A 20,739-nucleotide genomic window follows, 5' to 3' on the forward strand; every position below is an offset into this window, starting at 1 on the left:
AGTTTCGACATTTTCTTGTAATACCCTTCATTATAAAAAGTTTCAATACATATATACTGTACATAAATATACTTAAAAAGATCATTTATACAAGAACTTGAAGTTCATAATAAGAATAGAATGTCACATGCAGCATGGAGGTAAACGGTCGACAACTTGAAAGTGCGACTGAAATATCAGCTGAAATGATCCGATATGGCCGAGGTGTGGCCATCAGCAGGGGATACGGGGAAGTGTTTTTTCTTCAGACGTTGGGTACGAGTACTATATAGACCTCGGAAGGCAATGTAGAAGGCAATATAAAATGAAACTTGTTGATGATGACCGGATCAAAGATCATTTACATATTGTAAACCCAGCCTCGTTCCCATTGAATTTAATTGTTTTATTGCACTATACTAACTGTGCGATATAAAATATCTGAAATCTCAGGCAGCACCTATATGAAAATCCCTGTTTGAATAATCTAGTCGGCTTATATCAAGTTTTACTCTAGAATGCTTCAAAACTATTAATTATGAAAAATTGCCAATATACATATATATTTATACTTTCGAAAAATTTTGAATTAAGTGAGATAGTTCATCTGTAAGTTCATAAAAAAAAAGTTCATAGGCAGCAGTACTGTGTGAACGTGTCGAGCAATTCATCGACGATATTACGCAAGAACTGTCCCGCGCTCTCCAGTCGGAGACCGCGGCTGCGCAGTCAACCCCAACCAGCCAGCGGTGGGGCCCCGGCGAGAATGCCATATTAAGGCCAGCCTTTCATGATGACACTATTGCCGGACTTTGTACGATTTCTCGATACGTGTTGTCGATGATTGTTCAGCCATCTTATGGCAGTGTGTTTTTTTTTATAGTTTGTACATAGTTCAACGACACGTTTTTACATGTGCCTCTTCATATGAAGCGAGAGATGGTCTGATCTCGAGAAAGCGCGTTCACACAGATGGCACTGGAAGGGACGATCCCCGGTGTGTTTACGGTAGTGCCTCGTGAGCTCGTCCGATCGTGCAAACTTCCAGCCGCAGCCTTTCCAGTTGCAGTGGTACGGTTTTTCACCAGTATGAGTCCGAAGGTGGGCTTTAAGGTGCGAGCTCTTGGTGTATGTTTTAATGCACCCTGGATGAGTACATGTGTGACTTGCGGTACGCTTTCGCCCCCAACTTCGTCGGCCTTTCCTTTTCGAGGTTTGTTGGGACTGCGTTGCACCGAGCCCGTCCACAGTGAGCGAAGACGGCGCCTGGGAATTCATGAGTAAGTCCAGCAGCGGTGATGAGGGTGGTGTGAGCGATGTTTGCATCTGCATCGCTATCGAGACGGATGGGCTCGTTGGTTCCTGCTTGAAGTATGCGCGTTTCTGTGGGGGTTCCAATATCATGCCGCTGTTTGGCGAGGCGGGAGGTGACATGTGTCCGCTTGGCAAATGCAACATATTGTAGCCAGCAGTATTCTTTGGATATATCACCTTATTTTGAGCTGGTGTCTGCAGTTCCGTGTATTCTTTGTGTGCGAAGACTGGAAGATGACCCATATTCGTTAAATTGTCAGAAATGTCTGGTAAATCGGTAAAAGCAGAGCTAAAGTCTGGAATGCACAAGTCAGCCAGCCCGGGTTCCTGTTTGATTTTTGTGCCGTTAACACAACTGTCATACGTGGGCAGTTTGTTTTCCACCGTGTTGTTGAGTATAAAATCCAAATCTAGAAGATCGTTGTATGTCTCGGTAGTGTCGAGACCGGAACCTGACCCACTGGTGGCGGTCGAGTCGCTGAGGGCACCAGGACTTCGAGCCTCGTACCTCACAGTGTCACTCTGCGACGACATCCCGTTCAGGTCACCGTACAGGAATGTCTCCACATCTTGCCAGACCTGGGAAAAAAGTAAACAAAAATAGATATGAATATATAAGGCGATTTTGGGGATTTGCGACCAGGGTTTGAATGTTTGTGGTTAAAATAGAAAAAACCCACACGCATGCATAATTTAAGATACAGCTAATATTCCTATGTATGTTTAGTTAATTAACCGCTAATTGTTCCTTTTCAATCCAATCTGTGAAAATGTTTTATGACAAGACACTATGGCCCAATACAAAACTCGCACTCGCAGACACACGTCGCCAGATTTCAGAATTGCCGCGGTTTTGTTTATGAATGTAACGACACGAAATGTCACACAGGCAACACGCCACGGCGGCGCTGCATGATCATATCGTAGTAGTTAGACTAATTTGAAGCATGACACGTAAGATTCCACGGAACGTTAACAAGGTATGGTTTACAAAACATGATGTAAACCCAGCATCACAGCGAAAACCTACGCTCGACAGAGATCACGCGTTTCAAAAATAAATAACACGTGTAGATAGAACATTGCATGTCCCAAAATGACATTGAACCCGAGGGGGGGGGGACTGTGCCAAACCATAACACTGCAACATGGAACTCAAACTAGCATGACTGCAGCAACATGCGAGCATCAATTCAGCTCAAAAACACTTTTTTTTAAAATATATATTATACTGTATATACTTACATTCACAATGTCTGACGAGTCACTGAAATTCATATTCGCCGTCCTCATAAAATTCGTCGCCGTGTTCATCTCTAATATAGTCGTCATGTTGATCGCCGTCGAAAATAAGCGAAGGAGACTACAGATAAAAAAAAACCGTGCTCTCTCCTCCAATTCGAAATAAGGTATGTGTCGTTCAATACACGCTTTGACAATATCAACGGAATTCCGCAATATACGTCTTACCCATATTTGCGCTCAGCCAATCAGCGACGCGTTCTATTTTTAGCTCCTATATAAGCTTCCCGAGCACAGTCATCCGGCGTTCAGTGAGCAGCTCAGTGCCTGGCAGTTCACATCGTGCGTCGTCAGGGAGACATGTAAATAAACACAATGAGTAACGATTCACTGAATATTCATGAGTACAATGACGTCAAAGGTGATTAAAATATTCGCCATATTTGGTAAGAGGAGGTCAGGGGTTGTATGTGTGGATTTCTGGATACTATCATCCGGATCGCGTGCATACGTACAGATAATGATTAATTCCGGGGTTCTGCTTCTAATTTTAGAATGGGTATATAAGGGAAAGAGATTTCCTCGTGATGACTCAGTCAACATCGCGGTGAGAGAGAAAAACGGACCAAAATATCGCTTTGAATATGATACTAGTGTACATGTAATACCCGAGGACACAAATAGAATCCACCCGTAGCTGTGGGTCAGTTTCGTGACATGTTGTATCGTATTTCGTCCAGGTTCCTAGTAATATCCATACCGTGGGAGCCAACCAGTAAAATATTTCTCCATGTAAAATATATACAAGTATTTCACATTTAGTGTTGAATATCAGTATGATTTAATGTTTGTATTATTTCGTCTACGTTTGTTGTATGTAAGTGCATGAGATATATTTTCCCAATATTATAAAATCAGTTAATCATTGATTTTTTTTTTGATTTTATTTAATCTCCACTACACAATTATTTTCTCCCAACTGTTGAATCTCCGCGATAACCAATGATTCGACATTTTTAACGATGATGTTTTACCGTTACGCGGAAGTGAAACCACTGTACCAGCAAATGTACATAGTTCACTGGTGCACTGGAGTGGTTGTACACGCTGTTCTCCTTGTCGTCACTCAAGGGTATATTGACCACGATGAAAATATCGCTTGGTTCGACAATCCGGAGAATACATTATAGTCGAGTTTCTCAGTCACTTCCGTATATCACACCTATTGCTTTTAATTATAATGTACTAAAACGATCATCGGGAATTTCAGTGTAGCGACATTGTCGCCGCAAATAGGTCCTGCGCCCACGCGTGAGGGTCAACGACCGCGGCGTGTCAGTTTATGGCTGCGATTTTTTGTGTGACGACAGTTTAATAAACATAGCCCCCTCCCCCACCCATGCACCATTTTAACCATATTTTAAAGTATGCATGGCTGTTCTTATGCCAAATCAATTCTTGTCGCGTTGCTTAACATTGTCCATGTTCATGTATGTATTCTGTTCTAAACGCCACCCCTCCATCAATATGACAATTATGTAACACATTGACAGAGCCCGGAGCGTTAATCACTGTGACATACACACACACACGATTACCGGAGAAGTTCTGTAGAGGGAGGAGTGGAATATAAAAAAAATGTCGTGAGTGACAATTTTTTATTCACCCCACTCTTTTACATCAATTCACCTTCAGTATACGTCTGATTCAACCAAATAAACGTATCGATCACCGATCGATTACAACAATTATTGAAATTGTTATTTCATCTTTTTCTTTGAATCAAGAAATTCATATGATTTCCTAAATTCTCTAGCCCACCCATCACCATCCAAACTAAAGCAGCGTCATATGCATGATATCAGTACGACCATAGATTAGTGCCGCCAAGCTGTGTACTGATTCAGTGGATTGAAAAAAAAAGTAAGCAAATAACACCGAATAAACGGCAAGGTAAAGACTATGTCTAATTATAGTAAACACGTACTGCGTGCGTGACTCGAACCGGCGCTCGCGTACGGCACCTAATCGCCTAGCTACACGCCACTACACGTCTTTCCCTCGGCCACCGGGCATCCCCAAATAAGGATGCTTAATAACTCAACATAAGATTATCCTCGGGGGCGGACATCCGGGCATTTTCTACCGCTTGGCAACCCTCGCGGTGAAAACAAAGACAAAACAGTCGCAGAAAACGGCTGAGAAAACGGTACTTTGCGATGGTTGTTGAGAGTCCCCTGAACAGTGTAATAAGATTAGCCCTACGTGTGTAACATATATGAATTTGGTTGTTCAGGATTACTTCAAAGTTGAGTTTGTGTTGTTTTCTCGAGTTTTCACCGGCTCCACCGGCGTTCCACAGCAGCGCGCACAAAGCCCTTAGAAATACGTGGTACAGTAGTGCGCGTCTTAGCAACGTAGAACGTCCGTGACGTAGCTCCGCCCCCGAGGATAATAATGTTCACCGAGATATTGTCATATAAATCGGTGTATAGGAGTATAATTCATATAAACGAATGACCAGTACCTCACTCGTCGCCCACGTCAAATGTTGAAATATCGCGGCAGGTGCGTTACTCACCGGAAAGTGGCACATTATTAATTTAACGTCCCATTTTGGTTTTTACCACTTCTAACCACTTTCTCCAGGCGATTACCATACTGATAGGTGTGGTATTGCGGTACTTCAGTAGTTCCCCTGTCACCAGTAGTGACGATGATGATGATGATGATGATTTAATATTGTTGACATTCGTCTAAAATGCCAATGTTGAGCAGTTCTGAATTTATTTCCCGTCTTAAGGCCGTTTTATGCTCCCTTTACACTCTTTGATGATCTTTATTCAGTTTTTAAAAAGCCAAATAAAGGTTTAATTAATTGGGTGGATGAAGTGAGATTATATTTTTGACAAAAAAAGATCAAAAACTTTATTTTGAACTTCGTCAAAACAGTCGTGTTTGTGTTTTCGGAATTTCTGACATTCAATGACGGCATTAACTTTTTGGGCAAAAAAATGAAATTTTAAAACACATACAAATAATCATGATATCTACTGTGTGAAAAATTGTTATATTTATGAATAATTACGATTTGCAACTGATGTAGTGTTAAGAGACATCACCATGATCATCATGCTTGTGTCATGCTAGGATGGACGCCGCGTCGTGACCATTAGCTTCAATGTTAGCTCTATTGTTCGAAAACCCCCACCTTTACCGAGAAGCAGAATGGTATCGGGACTATCACTTTCCAAAAACTAGTAAAATCATTGAACATTTTCGAGTAAAAAAAACGACAGCTATTTCTATAACATTTCTAGTTACAATTCGTTCGTTTCTCTCGGGGGAAAAAATACCAACGTGGCCCTGTTTTATTGCGGCTACTTGAAGGATCGGGCTTCAATGTGTGGGCGACCTGAAAAGGTCAAACATCAGTGTGTGGTCTGTGACTGTGTTTGTAGCTGATTTCTCTCAAAACCGAAAATGTATGGCAATGGTAGGTAGTTGGGGTAAAGCTACTTCAAGTTGGTAAATGCTTAAATTAAATTCGAATTAAATTCGATAAGTTTAAAAATGTTTCGTCATTTTAATCAGTTATTGTTATGGCTCGGATTCTAAAGAGGAAACTGGTTGAATATACGACTGCTTTCGGTTATACTGCGTTTTCTTTTGGCGGGAACGACTGAAACGGGAACGGCTATCCATTGAGTCTGTCCTAGTCGTTTGTGATCCACCACGATCAACAAACCAATACATTACTATCGTAGAAGTACTTCAAGTTAACGTGGACAACTTGACAACTGCCCGTGAACTGAAACGAACAGCGCCCGTTTTCAAGGCCTTCTTGGCCAGTGACGTAAAAGTGCTGGCATTTACGTAGAGTAGTACTTTGTGCGTACTGGTTATGTTGTTAACCACTTTACGTCGTTGTGTGCAGTTAATGTACCGTATTCGCAAACAACCCACGTATAGAAATCGCCCAGTCAGTGACAGATGAGGCCATTGACATGGTTATGTCACCTATACGACTCGACGTATGCTAACTTCAATTGCTCCCACACATTTGAACTATTTCATGATGGTGGTTCTTCCTTCGCTCATTCATATATGGGTTGGTCATGATTAAAAATGAACTGTGTGAGAAAAGATGATAGATGGTTTTGAGCCATATTTTTTGGGAACGATTGGTTTTAGTTCCTCCATGGTTGTTCTTCTTTGTAAATATACTTTTTGTCTGTAATTTTTCTTGTAGATTTTCTAAATTTTCTCTTTCCAAATTTACCTGAGCACTCCGGAGTTCCCAATGGCCCACCTCTTAATATGAACAAAAAAGAGACCTAACCAGCAGTACGCTAGTATAGCTCATTGTTTTGCAAACAAAATATCAATATTTTGTAAGTTTGTAATAGTAAACTGAAATGAACATTGCTATTTAGTTAGTAAATCGGTGAGCTATATTACCATACTGGTGACTGGGTTGCTTTTTCGTAACAACGTCCATATACCGTGACTCGGCTTGGGCTCGTTGAGACATGAACTGAACGGAACCGAGTCATATACGAGGTTTCAATTAACGACTGTGAATATAGTTCCATGTTTGAAAAGTCAATTTAATGGCGGAGGTGAAACGCCAGTCTTAAGGATGAGACCCAAGTTCGTGGCATATTTTTGGACTTTTTTTTTGGTGTGTGCATATTTTCAAATGTTGCAAGGTTAATTTTGTACCTAGAAAAGTGCTAAATATTAATAAAAATGCGACGATAAACCAGCTACGCGTGTCGTTGTTTTTCTACAGGCTTAACGACGAGACTGATTAAAATAGATTGACAGAGAAGATTATGCAAATCACTGCATCTTTCTCGTTGAAAGTTCTACGCATGCTCCACTCAGTCGTAACTTAGGCGCACCCTCACCTTACTACCCAACCTACACCAGACGCATTTCCAATCCACACGGACAATGGGCGCCCACGCTAAGAAGTCCAATGGTATTCTTCAAGGAGAGGAACGGCAAAATGATCGCTATCGATTACCGCATATTACGAATTGCGATGAAATAGCTTATGTTTGATATATAGTTAACGCGATTACAAATATGTAGAGTTAATATGATACCATCGATTTTATTATATATTAGCTATCCATGCATTATGTCCACCACACGCTAAAATTGCATTCTTATTCTGAGATCGGAATAATTTGATTTTATAATTGTATATTTAGCGTGTTTAAACCGAATTCAAATTTATCACTAATTAGCATATGTACATTGGAATGTGGTAGAAAAATCACCGCAATAATAATGATAGCGGAAATAATAGAGAAAATCATTAAATTCAAATGTAATTTTTTTTTAATGTATAAAAATATTATGATTCGTATCAATGCCGATATATTAATTTTTCAAGCAAAAATAATGAACATAAGTTATAGACTTTTGACAATATTCTCATGTGGTCGGAATCTCTTTATTTGATGTGCACATAGCTAATTGGTGTGCGCATGCTCAGCAGCGCATCGAACGAAGGTAATCTCACTGACCTATCGTCAACCTGTTCGTATTTATTTAATGTCTATCCTCAGCAAAAGGGCTTTTATGGATTATGCGCGCGTACCAGGCACAATCTGTCCATAACCAGGACCGTGACCAAAGTAGCAGAAAAGTCGGCAGCGCAAACACGACGGGCCCCGAACGGAAAATGGGGGCCCGGGTATACAAATAGTCTTATTTAAACTCCAAAGTATTTCTTTTGTTACCAGAGCTAAAATGCTGTCTAATATTTCTAGAGATCAAATAATCATATATAAAGGACGTGAACCTGATTGTGTGAGCTCGATTACTTTTTCCATCTCATCTCAATCTCCCAGGCATGCAGAGTTCTATTTCTACGAATATATACTTTCGACGATCTAACCGCAAGGAACTCTGGGAAGGAGAATGATCACATCCATTAATGTGTTCGTCATCACCTGGGATAAAAAATAATCATTCACACTAAGTCACGCGAGATTTTGGACTGCACATTCCCAACCAAAATATAACTAGTATAGTTCGTATAAACTGAAACAAAATTGCTTAACCTAGTCTGAAAAAAATGAAGTACTAGTATATGTAACATTGAACGGTAAAGCGACATCCAAAAGAATTCATGTATTAATTTATTGAGGAGTTTATGGGGGGGTGGGTGTGAATTGTTGCGGTGAGCAACGGAATGCCAAAAAGGTCATTGTGCTGCACCCTCGTCAACTTATAAAGTAAATACAATTAAAAAAATCTTTCATCGACTCACATTCCTCATGATATAGTGTTTGGTTGAATGGTGTTACGTGAACGGATTTTTATCGTAATTTTGAATATTTTTACTGTTACTTTGCCACAAAGGCGCCACGTAATTTTATTTGATTTCTATTACATGTACATTTCGTTGTATGTAATTAACTGGGACTGATTCCCCGTAATGTATTTAGAGACATAATAATAATATATATTTTCTATAATTTGTTTGTATAGACCATGTGACCATCAATCTCGATTCTTCAAGAACGCTACTTTGGGTAATATTTTCTTTAGGTTGTTTGGATATCGGGCCAACAGGGCCTGGTAGTTCAGTTGATGTCGAAATTATGAAGTGAGTCCTAGCACGTAGTCCCAAACATGGAATATGGTTCCTCAGTGCATACATATATTTAATGGCATTACGACATGATCTAACGTGAAATGCAGTTAGGTGCGTCAAAACATAGACCTTAGAAAGGTCTATGGTCAAAATGCACTGTGTGTATAAACAATCGATCTCCGAACCTGTCCGCGCCTGACAAACAAATATCCTCCACTTGTCAACATGCCAACAGCGCTGGTATATGAATTAGTAGTGTATTATCGAGTATTATCAGTCGACTTAGCGTTGGTGTTGCTGTCATTTCATTGCAGCTGATGAAACGATGAAATACGGTGACACAATCAGCTGCGATGCCATGATATATGCCGGAGATTTCATAAACGTTTTAATGGCAATAAAAATTCCGGAACACGTTCTAGGCGATCCTGCCATACGATGGTGCGATGGCTACTATGCGTTTATATACTAGAATTAGTAAGGGGTGATTTTGTCGATGAACATTGCATTGTGATACAACAGTCACGTCACCCCACCATCGGTATAATAACAGGAGATCATAGTGAAATCTTCATAGCCACACAAGTCGCGCTTCCACGGTTGATCGTTATTACGTCTTTTTGCACCCACTTTTGCAACAACCCATCAATTCCCCCAATCTAGTACACATATCTCGTGAGACCCAGTCTTCATCAGCGTGGACCCTTACATATTCCTCTCATACGCCACTTCTGTGTCTTGCTCACTGATCAATTCGACCTCATTCCGTTATATAAGACTTAAAAAACAAACACTTAAAGTATTTGTGTTTGTCGCCGACAAGACATTATATCTCCTTGACCTGAATCGCCCGCCATTATCATCATTAAGTACGTAACTTTTTAAGACTTTTCTTATCATTAAAAACTTTATATCCAAGGTCGGCTACCAGATGGGACGTATGTACACGCAGTGGAAACTAGGTTAAACCAAGAGCAGGGTGACATTATCTAATTAAAGCGACAGAATTTAATAATAGCAACACATAACCGGTGTGATAGAACGATTAGAAGACGAAAATAGGCATGTATTCATATGCATGGGAAAATGAACATGCCGGGGGTGACGGAAAAACTATGATATCACTAAAACATCGAACTTATCAATGTTTACAAATCGTCTGATGCTACTTCCATATGTGCACATAGCGATAACAGGTATTTGGAGATTACTGTTTTTTTTCGTCGGTTTCATGACATATTCGCAGCCCAGTCGACTGATGTAATTAATATATATTAAAGCGAAATACTACTCATAATTTTTTAGAAGGTTCGTTATGAATCACTTTGAAATATTCTTTGATTCATTAGATTATTTCCATGGTAACGACAAACTGCATGTGTGTTACCAAATACACTTTTACAAAGTTGTTTAAATATTATTCAAAAATGTCCTAGGAAAAGTACCTTATCAATGACGATACATAATTATTTCAGCCCATATCACAGACTGAGTTAATTATTTGAAATATTACATCATATCTTTATAGGAACAACGTCCCATAATACTGTCAGAAAGACCGCCATTTGGCAAAAATATATAATTTTCTCGATAAACAAGCTGGTGACCAAAACATTTACAAAATATCAATACTAGCAAGGAGTACATTCACTGCAAAATAAATTTATAAGAAATTAAAATAATTTCTGTTTTTCTCCATTTAATAGTATTGCTCTACCATCATATGGAGACGTACAGAGAGGGTGTTCAAAGCCAAACTGTGTGGTCTACCGTATTCGACTAGTTTGGGCACTATTGGTATCACATTTCGATGTTACTTTATTTACGTTACATAAGTCAACCGTATGACAACACGTTTAAACTGAATTTGCTGTGACCGCAACAACAAGTTTCTGGATATCAACTAGTTTGAACCTGCGAGTGGTAAATTTCACACGCGTGGTTGAGCAGGCACGATGTCAACAACTCCGTAAAGGATGACCCAGCGAAGACACTCTAGTGCTTATTGTTCTCACGATGCTGTCTTGTTTTGTTCCCGAATGCCATAGTGAGACGCTGCCTGTTGTTGCACTGAAGGTGTTTACAAAATAAATGCCCAGCCCCTTGCTTTGACGTCTTTCTTTGCCAGAACGGAGCCTTTATCTCTTTGTGTGTTGAAAACAACGCTCGATATGGCATTGGAATGTACGTGTATTGAAAAATATAGTTCCTATTATAATAACGTATATAAGCCATTACAAACAACTAATGGAACAATGAAGGTTTTTCATTTATGTTTTCGTTTTCCAAGTGAAGACACGAGTTTAGAGCATCTTTCCAGGGTTCCTGGTCCTTGTATTGACTTGTTTTATTTTATTGGGTGAGGTTCAATCGGATGCCAGACGTGTTCTACACATTTGACCGTGGATGTGATCTATAATCTCCATCTTCTAATCTTGCACAGAAGTCTAATTGTTTTTTGGTTTTGTTTTTCTAAAAAAAAACACACTGGGTAATTAAACGAAATAGCGCAGTTTTCGCATTTTTTTCTGCGGGTTACCTAGTCTTTTGAAGCCTGTATGTATGTATGTATGTAAGTCTAGCATGTCCATACGATGTATGTTATTATATGTTTTTTTTTTAAATTTGACAATTTACATCATTTCAGTCAGTCACTCACTCGTTAGTTGATTGTATTTATAAATCTGTTTACGCAGTGCTTCCAGAAGTAAACAAGGATCCACGTCGTTCAGAGTGTCGTCTTCTGACATTCAGATTTACGGCGCATGCGCTGCAAAATAAATTAAATGCCAATTATTTAAAATCCAGACAAGGATAGTATTCTAAAGCAGGGAAAGAACGAAAAAAAGAAAGTGTTGTGCCGTTTGTTTCCAAGATTGATGCATTCTTGAATTTAATTTTCGCATGATTCGATGATAAACTTGCAAAATGTACTATCACAACAACTTGTTTGATTCAATATGGAGAACAAAGGTCGCGTTATCAATTTGCAGGAATTATGGAACTTAGATTTTTTCCCCCATGAAGTGCGGACATTTTAGAAAAAAGACATATAGGAAACGTTTTAATCACGGGTTTATGTATGGCTGTCATTACTCAATACCCCCGCCCGACAGGTCAACTTGAAACGGCCCGGGTATATACCCTGCCATTGTTTTCCCACTAATCGCGGCATATACGTCATTCGGCAGTAAATGAGAGATTGAGAGATTTTACATTTTCTAATAATTTAGGCCCAAACCTTCAAATCTAGACACACTAGGACTATGTCGTACTGGGACAGGGGATCGAACCTCATCAACAACTCTAGGTAGGATAAAGTTGTGCAGTTACCTCCCATCCTACTTCGGGCACTGAGTTGAAGGGGCATATTTTAACTACAGAGGCGAGGAGGCTAAATCTCGTGGTAATGAGAACTGTTTAGCTTGATTATCCTGCTTAAATATGCGTTTCCACGTTGTCTGATCTACAGAAAACATCTCAATGAACCCTGTAAGCGCAGTAAGGGCTTTGGACTGTGTATGGTTCACGAGAAATCATATCCTACAGAATCCTGAAATCGAATTTATAGTAAAGTATAGTGGCCTTGAGCGATTACAACAATGACTATTATGATATGAGGATTAAACGGCATGATTTCAGTGCAGACAAGCTCCGTGTTCCAATGTTTCAGGATTTGTTGCCAACTTAACTGATTTTTTTTTTGTTCACAGTGAACACAATACGCAGTGATGGATGTGCTGCACATACTGTAGCACCAAGTGGGAATCTAACTTTAACTGGTTAACAGGGAGAATTTGCACTGTGTGCTATTAGTGATACATTCAAGTTCCCATAAACATTAGGGATCAAATCACACGCTTTATTATCTGGAACCAAAGATGACAGGAATTCAGTGCGATGTTGCATCGCGAATTTTTATTTGGGACCCTCGAAAAATATATTGTTCTATGTCACTATTAAACAAAGTTGCACTGTACACGCCTCTTTCATTCACTTCCATGGAGCCATTGTCGCCCCGGGGGCCTGCCAGCGTATATTTTCGCCATTTCACAAGTTGTGGGACTTATAAGAGTATTTTGTGAACGGGGACGTATGCCAATGAAATGCACCATTGTATCCATTCCGGTATCCATCATGAACGTTGTTAACAATTCAGGACAAAACGCGCCTCATCTCCCCGTGGGATTACTTGGTTGACTAGTTTAGGACGTACGTTTTAATTTATCCCGAAACTACTCCAGGGTTGGCAAGAGTCTTGTATTTTGGCGAGTGTATATCTGCGCAAAACACTCTACGTTAGGTGCGTGTAAACCGAATCACTTTCACTTTCCGTTGAATAGATCTTTTAACTTCCATTGACAGATGGACGTCGTATAATATAACGAGTTCGTCTGTCCCCGAGCTTAGTTGCTAAACGAGAACTTGCTCTTTCTCATCGATGTATTGTATTAACTCGAGGAGAGGGCTTGCTCACAATATTGAAATATAAGAACATTTTATAATAATTTTACAAACATCTTGCCATATCACGTAAAAAAACAGGACGAGGCATGTTAATCTTTTTATGATGGTAGACTGATCGTTTTCATTAAAGGGACGATGACAAATCACCACCGACGCGAATGCGGTAATTCTTCACGTTGCCACATAATTTATGGTTCACATATATCTACAATGTTATCCAAAATGGTGATCACACGTTTCTGCAATGTTGTCTAAAATGGGACCACACGTCTCTGCAATGTGGCCATCTTATCGAATAATAAATTGTTTAATATCGACCACATTGATGGATGAATGTATTCGGCGGTTTTTGTCCCGCTGGGATGGGTGTAACTTGCTCAGTGGAGGGTTATGCATGGATCGCATTTTTTAGGCATAGTTAAGACTCCGTTTTCACGATATTATTTGATATCACATTGATGTTTCGAATTGACTTTCCCACGCCATTTTTAGTCACATCTATAGAAGCAGTAGCTAAACATATCGCAACCTGATAAAAAAGTGAGTTGGTCATGTGTACGCACGCAACTGCCAACAAATGGTGCAAATTGGGAAATTGTGCGGGGTATACGTTGTCATGGAAATACAAAGAAATACTAATTTGTCGATGCTTGGACTAATGATAACGTCGCGTGTATGGTAGAGCTATCAAGAGCGAAATATAGAAAGGTGAAAAGTTGTTAATCCCGGTAATCATAAAAATATAAAATACCTTTATCACTGGTAATATGTCTTTAGATTGCCATTACAATTTAATCAGAAAGGTAAATGTGTTGTGAAATTAATCTGAACGTACTAGGATACCCTGTTATTATATCCCTTTATTATTACCACAGTCCCTCAACACCATAACGCGCACTGTTACCAGCGATCGGGGGATTAACACCTTAGAACAATAGCGTTTCCCAACCGGGTGTTGAGGGACTGTGTTATTACGTATTCCATCGTACTAGATTTGTCGCTTTCTGTGTGACGCCGAATGCATTCAAACATACTCTGTCAGCACAGCATCACGGATATGTACATATTTATACAAATGTAGTAGTTTTTTTTTTTTTTAATTTTCAAAACTTTATTTGTATAGCCGATTTTGTGCACAACTGTCAATATTACTGAATTTTAGAGGGCGCTAATACTTGAATTACCCTGGGGGCACCGGTGTTCCGCATTTTCTATGTGATTGACCCGTTTGTTTTGTATCATAATTGTGTTACGACTTTTGGTTTCTAAACTCATATTTGAATTGAAGTCGCAAAACTACTTACATGCACTGAAGTATAAATAATAACAAGACTCGGTTCCCAGTGTTTGCTTTGTTTTGCATTTTCAAACATTTTGACACAGAGCAGTAAACCTTTTACACAGGCAAAAATATTTGAAACAAATCTGTCATGATATTCAGAGGAAACAACTTTCTCAATTTTAGCGAACGAAAAGGAGACAAACCATTGATAATTGAACTTTTAGCAAAGTATGCTGTGATGTAAAGCAGACCAGTCAATTAGTTTTGTGAGCGTGCCAATTTTTAATAAAACCGGTCAAAGTAAGTTATATGCCTGAAACCAATATCAACCAAACACAACCTGTATCAACCAAGACGCAGCACATTCAACAACAGTGGGAGATTGTGAGTCAACAAAATGGAGATTTCAAATTACCAACATTGTAAAATACATCAACTTTTCATGGAAGTAGAATAAAAAACACAACAAAATCATTCCCTTAATTTTTATAAACACTTATAAATTAGAGTATCTACCGTATGTGATAACCGTCAAGGCATTGTTCTCTGAAGAGATGAGACCAAAGCTCCGGAAAAAAATAATTATTGCAAGGAATGTTTTAGAGCAATTTTCATTTAAAATCTCTGGATGCAAAGTCAACTTTTATAATCCCGCTCCAAAAACCCACATAATTGTATACTATCTATCTATAAATCTATCAATTTGATCAGAAACAATCAAAGAAATACACAAGAATATGCAGAATTTCAGCATGAATAATTATCTGAGACCTGGAACTAATTACCAGACTGATGATACTATACATTAACTAACCCATATAAACATTTTAATGAAATAAATACAATGAACAAATAAAAACAAACAATTCCCAGCTTTTCTATGAAAGTAAAAAAAAAATAATTTATTTCATTTATCTGAGATTATCAAGAAAGATATAGAGTTCATGTTAAAATAGTTACAATCACAGAAAATGTTGATAATTTATATACACAAAAAAACATCACGAATAATTAATGTTAGATAAATAGAAAAAAAAACAAAAATTATGAAGAAGTTTTAATTCTCATACTGAAATATTTTGGAGGGAATATAACCAGTTGTTTATAACCTTAGGCAAGCATGGAAATAATGAACAAATGTTTTTGTTCAAATTAAATCAAAACCCAACTAAATGGCATTTCCACTTTCAGAAGCTTTGATTATAAAGAAATTTTCTGGTTTTGAATTAAAGTGTTTCAGTATACATACTGGAGATACTAAAATCTAAACTAAACACTAAAAGCTACTGCTAAAAGTTATACATTTCTAAAAGCTAGTACATTCAGGTTGTTTATGTCCTAAAAACTACTACCTACAAATTATACTACTTATAGATGCATGCACATACTGTAAATCATGTTGAAAAAGCGACATGCAATTTTAGCGAATTTCGGTAAAATGAAGTAATAGCGAAACGCTGATTTAGCAAATCTCTCTTGTCTTTGTTGATTTCCTGTTTTCATAATACTTGTCTGTCGTATGCACAGTTATCACCTCCATAAAAACAAAGAAAAACTGTCAAGTGTAATTAGGAAACGCCCCAGATTTTTATGTTCTGTATTACTGTATACTAATCCCCCAAGTCTTGGCCATTTTGATTTTATAATAAAGTCATTAGCGACATTTTGAATTAGCGAATCAGTTCTCTTGCTAAATTCGCTAAAAAGACATGTTCGCGAAATGAGACACGTTTTACAGTAGCTAAAGCATATTTTAAAAACTGGAATTCTAATAAATATATATTCACATATGGGATAAAACTACAAAAATTAAAAATTCAACACTATACACAGTTTATTGCATTTTAAAATAATATCATACTTTTCAAATCAGCCAGCTATTATCGGGTGACCAGCACCCAGTCAGAATCAGTGATTAATTACTTGCTTAAAGCAAAGACAGTACAAAATGAGAGAGAACAAAACAAGAATGTGAAAGTCCCCATGTTTGCAAGAATTCTTAAATAACAAAATAATTCATATTGAGCAAAGAATATTTTCATTGACATGCATTTATACAGCCATCTTGCAGTTAAATTTAGTTGGCAATGAAACATATTTACAAAATATATATTTTCAAACTTGTTGAAATGAACTGACAAAGGAATAGTAACATAATATCATATTTGTTGAAGCTAAAAAAAAAGCTGCATGCTGAGACTAAGCACACTACACTGTCGAATGTCATTATGATAGATGATAGCCACACACAGCTCTGTCACAGACCAGTCACTGGTAGCATAGTGGTTGTCGCTCCAGACTCATGATCGGTAGACCCAAGTTCAAATCCTACCTTAGGCTGAACATTAAAGGGTCAACCCCTACCTTGGGTGAGTGTGCCACAGACTCAATGGGAAGGCCAATTCCACTGGCCGAGATTCATTCACTAACGAATGCGACTTTGGGGAACCTTTGTTAAGGTCCGCAGGTGCTTGTGTTCGACCGAGCCTGGTTGACGCCAGGATAGCGCATTAAAATTGTCATTTGACAGAGAGATGGCCACACAGCCCTGTCATGTAGTCCCAAACATGAATATAACTTCTGTGACAAAATGACACTATGTGTCAGCACTAGCACTTGCAATTTGCTCATACAAAAAAAAAGTCAGGAGGGACAACGGTGACATTCAATGTCCAGAACTGTCGCCTGGCACAAAAATATTAAAAAAAAAAAAAAAAACTTGTTGAAATGAACTGACAAAGGAATAGTAACATAATATCCACTATCATGTTTGTTGGAGCTCTAAAAAAAGCTGCATGCTGAGACTAAGCACACTACACTGTCGAATGTCATTATGATAGATGATAGCCACACACAGCTCTGTCACAGTGTCCTCACCATGGAAAGTGATTTCTATAAAAGCCCTTTTTACATAATCAGATTTATTGGACCAAATAGGGGTTTACAATGATCAGTTTCTGAATGGATTATTCTGATGAAATTTATTACGTCCGATTTCCAAAAAATCTGATCAAACATCAGATTTTGCTGATTACATAATGCAATTGTGTCTGACTAGAGATCAAATACATCTGTCTTTACATAAATCTGACCAGATATAAGATTTTGCAAGTTACATTTTCCAATTTATCTGAACAGATAAATTAAACAGTGTAACTTATGCCAACACTTGTAATTATTACATTAAAAAGTCAATAGAAAAATAATGACATTTAATATGTACAGAAGTGTCATCTAAAAAATAGGAATTACATAAAAATTCTTGCAAAGTTTGATTGATATGTGCTATATAAATGATAAAAAAAATGCTGCAAATGCAGACAGATAGACAAACAGATGGATGGATGAACGGACAGACGGACAGACAGACAGACAGACAGACAGACAGACAGACAGACAGACAGACAGACAGACACCCCCCCACACACACACACACACACAGACAAACAAATCACCATTCAAATGGTTATTAAAGAAACATTTCACAAGAATGTAAAATCACAAGACAATATGTTTCAAAAACTAATTTTTGTTAATAATGTTATGTTGTCTCTCATTCTTTGTATTGAGTAGAATTAAAAATGAGCAACACAAGAATTGTATTTCTCTATTCATCACCATAGCAATAAAGACAAAAATTGCGGTCATTTTTAATACAAATCGATGAACTTTTGTGAAGCTGTAATTATTAAAGTGTGGTGATTTTCATGATTCTTGTGTAAAATTTTGTATGAAAAATTGTGTATGCGTTGCATTATTTGCAAGGCCGTGTAAAAAACCTGACATAATTTGACCGCCTAAATGAATAGTTCTTTGCCTTTTTTCAAAATATATTATTACAAAGTGTATGAATACAAAATGTCACACAAATGATTCATTTTGAATGCAAAGATCATTAACAGTAACTATGGTAACTTCAGCAATTACAATTATTCCTCTTTCATCATAAATATAATCTTCATATTCTAGAAATGTTCAGTTTTAATCATCATAGTTTTCTCATTTTCCAGAACTCTTTTCACAAAAGTATCCATTTCATCACTGGAGATTGACTTTGGTTCATCTGTAGTGTCCACAAGTTTGAATTCTTCGATTGGTGGATAGAAAGCAGCCTTGCGGTGATTGGACCATCTGACCACACATAACCGCGGATACACAAACAGTGACGGCAGAATGGTGTCGTTAATTCTGGATGTGTTTTCTGTGGATAGATAGAGTAAAAAAAAATTACAATCTTATAATCAGAAAGACTTTTGAAACATATTATGATAATTATCCAAGTCATCTTTTGTCAGTTTCACAAATTAAATTTTTTTTTTTCAAAAATTTTCAAAACCAATGCTAAACTATGTAAACTATGTAAACTATGTAAATTTAGTCCAAAAAAAAATACCAGTACATGAATAACACGCAAAATGTTGCCATAATTGGTTAATTCAGTCATTACGGTTTATGCAATCCCTTTTCATATATTACACAACCCATCACAGTTTGCTTTTTTTGCACGATAAACAATTTTATTGTTGCAATATACTGCATACTACATTATTTTCACTGAAAGGATGATTTAATGAATATAAAATCCAGCAAAATAATCATTTTCCCCATATTGCGTATATTCAACTTGTCAAAAATCAGTGAAAATATTAAGTTCCATACAAAACAAAACACGCAAAAATTTTTCTCAGCGAAAATTAATTTTCAGCTAAAATAAAGTATTTTACTGTAATCAGTCACTGGCTTTAATACATAGCCTGCTGTAACCATTTTTTCCCCATTCATTTCAACTATCAGATTAATATTGACCTAGGATTACTTGATAACCGTAAATTAAGCTTTCTGACTTTCTGACAGTGAACACTAAGTATACATGTATCCGTGTGTAAGAATCTACTTGGATCAGTGAAGACAGCGTAAGACAGTTAGTGAAATCGCAAATCGTCTTTCTCACAACCACTTTCAAATAATGAAATCACAAATATTTGTAACGAGGACAATTTAACGGTTTACAGTTTATGACTTCAATAAATGAGTTCAGGAATCAAATATCAAGATGGTATTCTGTGTTTATAGAGTGTTGGTCCTAAATATAAGCTGACACGAAAAAAAAAAAAATGACATTTAAAACAAATACTACAACCAGTATGCTTATCAAGCTTACTAAGATAATGCCCTAATGTCCTCAATACTGTTTATTGTTATTGATTAAAATTGATCCAAAAAAAAACTGTGACAAAAAATGAATATATATATGGTTCCCAAGTTTGTTTTGTTAACAGTACCACAAAATGCTACAACTTTTGTTATTGTGTATGTTATGATAAGTATTAACCTTTTCACCACCAGTTCCCTTTACTCATCACAAATTCACAAAATAGTTCCATTTATAGTCTGCACTACCTTTCAGAAGATTGCGACAAAAATAGCCAAATTTTTTGAGTAAAAACTGAAAATTTGCACAAATTTTGTCTGTTCCCTCTAAAATTAGGGTTCATTTCTGGAAATATCAAGAAAAAAAGTGCAGAAAAATTTGGGTGAGAAAGACTGGTGGTGAGAAGGTTAAGCTTTGAAAGTAGGCAAATGCTGTAAAAAATGATTTAGACGAACATCATGTTTCTGTTATGTCGTTCGGCATATTCCTCATTCATTTCAACGCTAAAATGAGGTCAAACTAACCTTGACCCACCGCAATAGCAATTATTATTTAAACATGTCTCCAACAGTTGTGTTTATTTCCTATTGATAACTAGGACTAGTGTTTACTAACTGATGATCTATTATAATATGCAAATGAGTAGACAAACAAATGTATAAACCTCAGAAAATATACTTGTAGTCA

At 37.4% G+C, this 20,739-nt stretch overlaps 2 protein-coding genes across 2 annotated transcripts in view; both read right to left on the minus strand.

The window, feature by feature from the left end:
- On the minus strand, nucleotides 1-2,723 carry LOC100313642 (KLF2-like transcription factor). The gene is given in 2 exon segments (NM_001168103.1): nucleotides 1-1,872; nucleotides 2,539-2,723. Coding segments are annotated over 2 exon segments (1,071 nt in total). The 5' UTR covers nucleotides 2,626-2,723; the 3' UTR covers nucleotides 1-888.
- Nucleotides 2,724-18,524: 15,801 nt separating this feature from the next.
- The window catches only part of LOC102808825 (uncharacterized), a 28,576-nt gene continuing 26,361 nt past the window's right edge, over nucleotides 18,525-20,739 (minus strand). Inside the window, exon 20 of the mRNA XM_085503984.1 lies at nucleotides 18,525-19,101. Within this exon, the coding sequence (XP_085360110.1) occupies nucleotides 18,866-19,101 (236 nt within the window). The 3' untranslated portion in view covers nucleotides 18,525-18,865. The remainder of the gene's footprint in view (nucleotides 19,102-20,739) is intronic.

The sequence above is a fragment of the Saccoglossus kowalevskii genome, chromosome 9, assembly GCF_978046115.1.
Source record: "Saccoglossus kowalevskii chromosome 9, keSacKowa6.1, whole genome shotgun sequence".
NCBI classification, from domain to species: domain Eukaryota; kingdom Metazoa; phylum Hemichordata; class Enteropneusta; family Harrimaniidae; genus Saccoglossus; species Saccoglossus kowalevskii.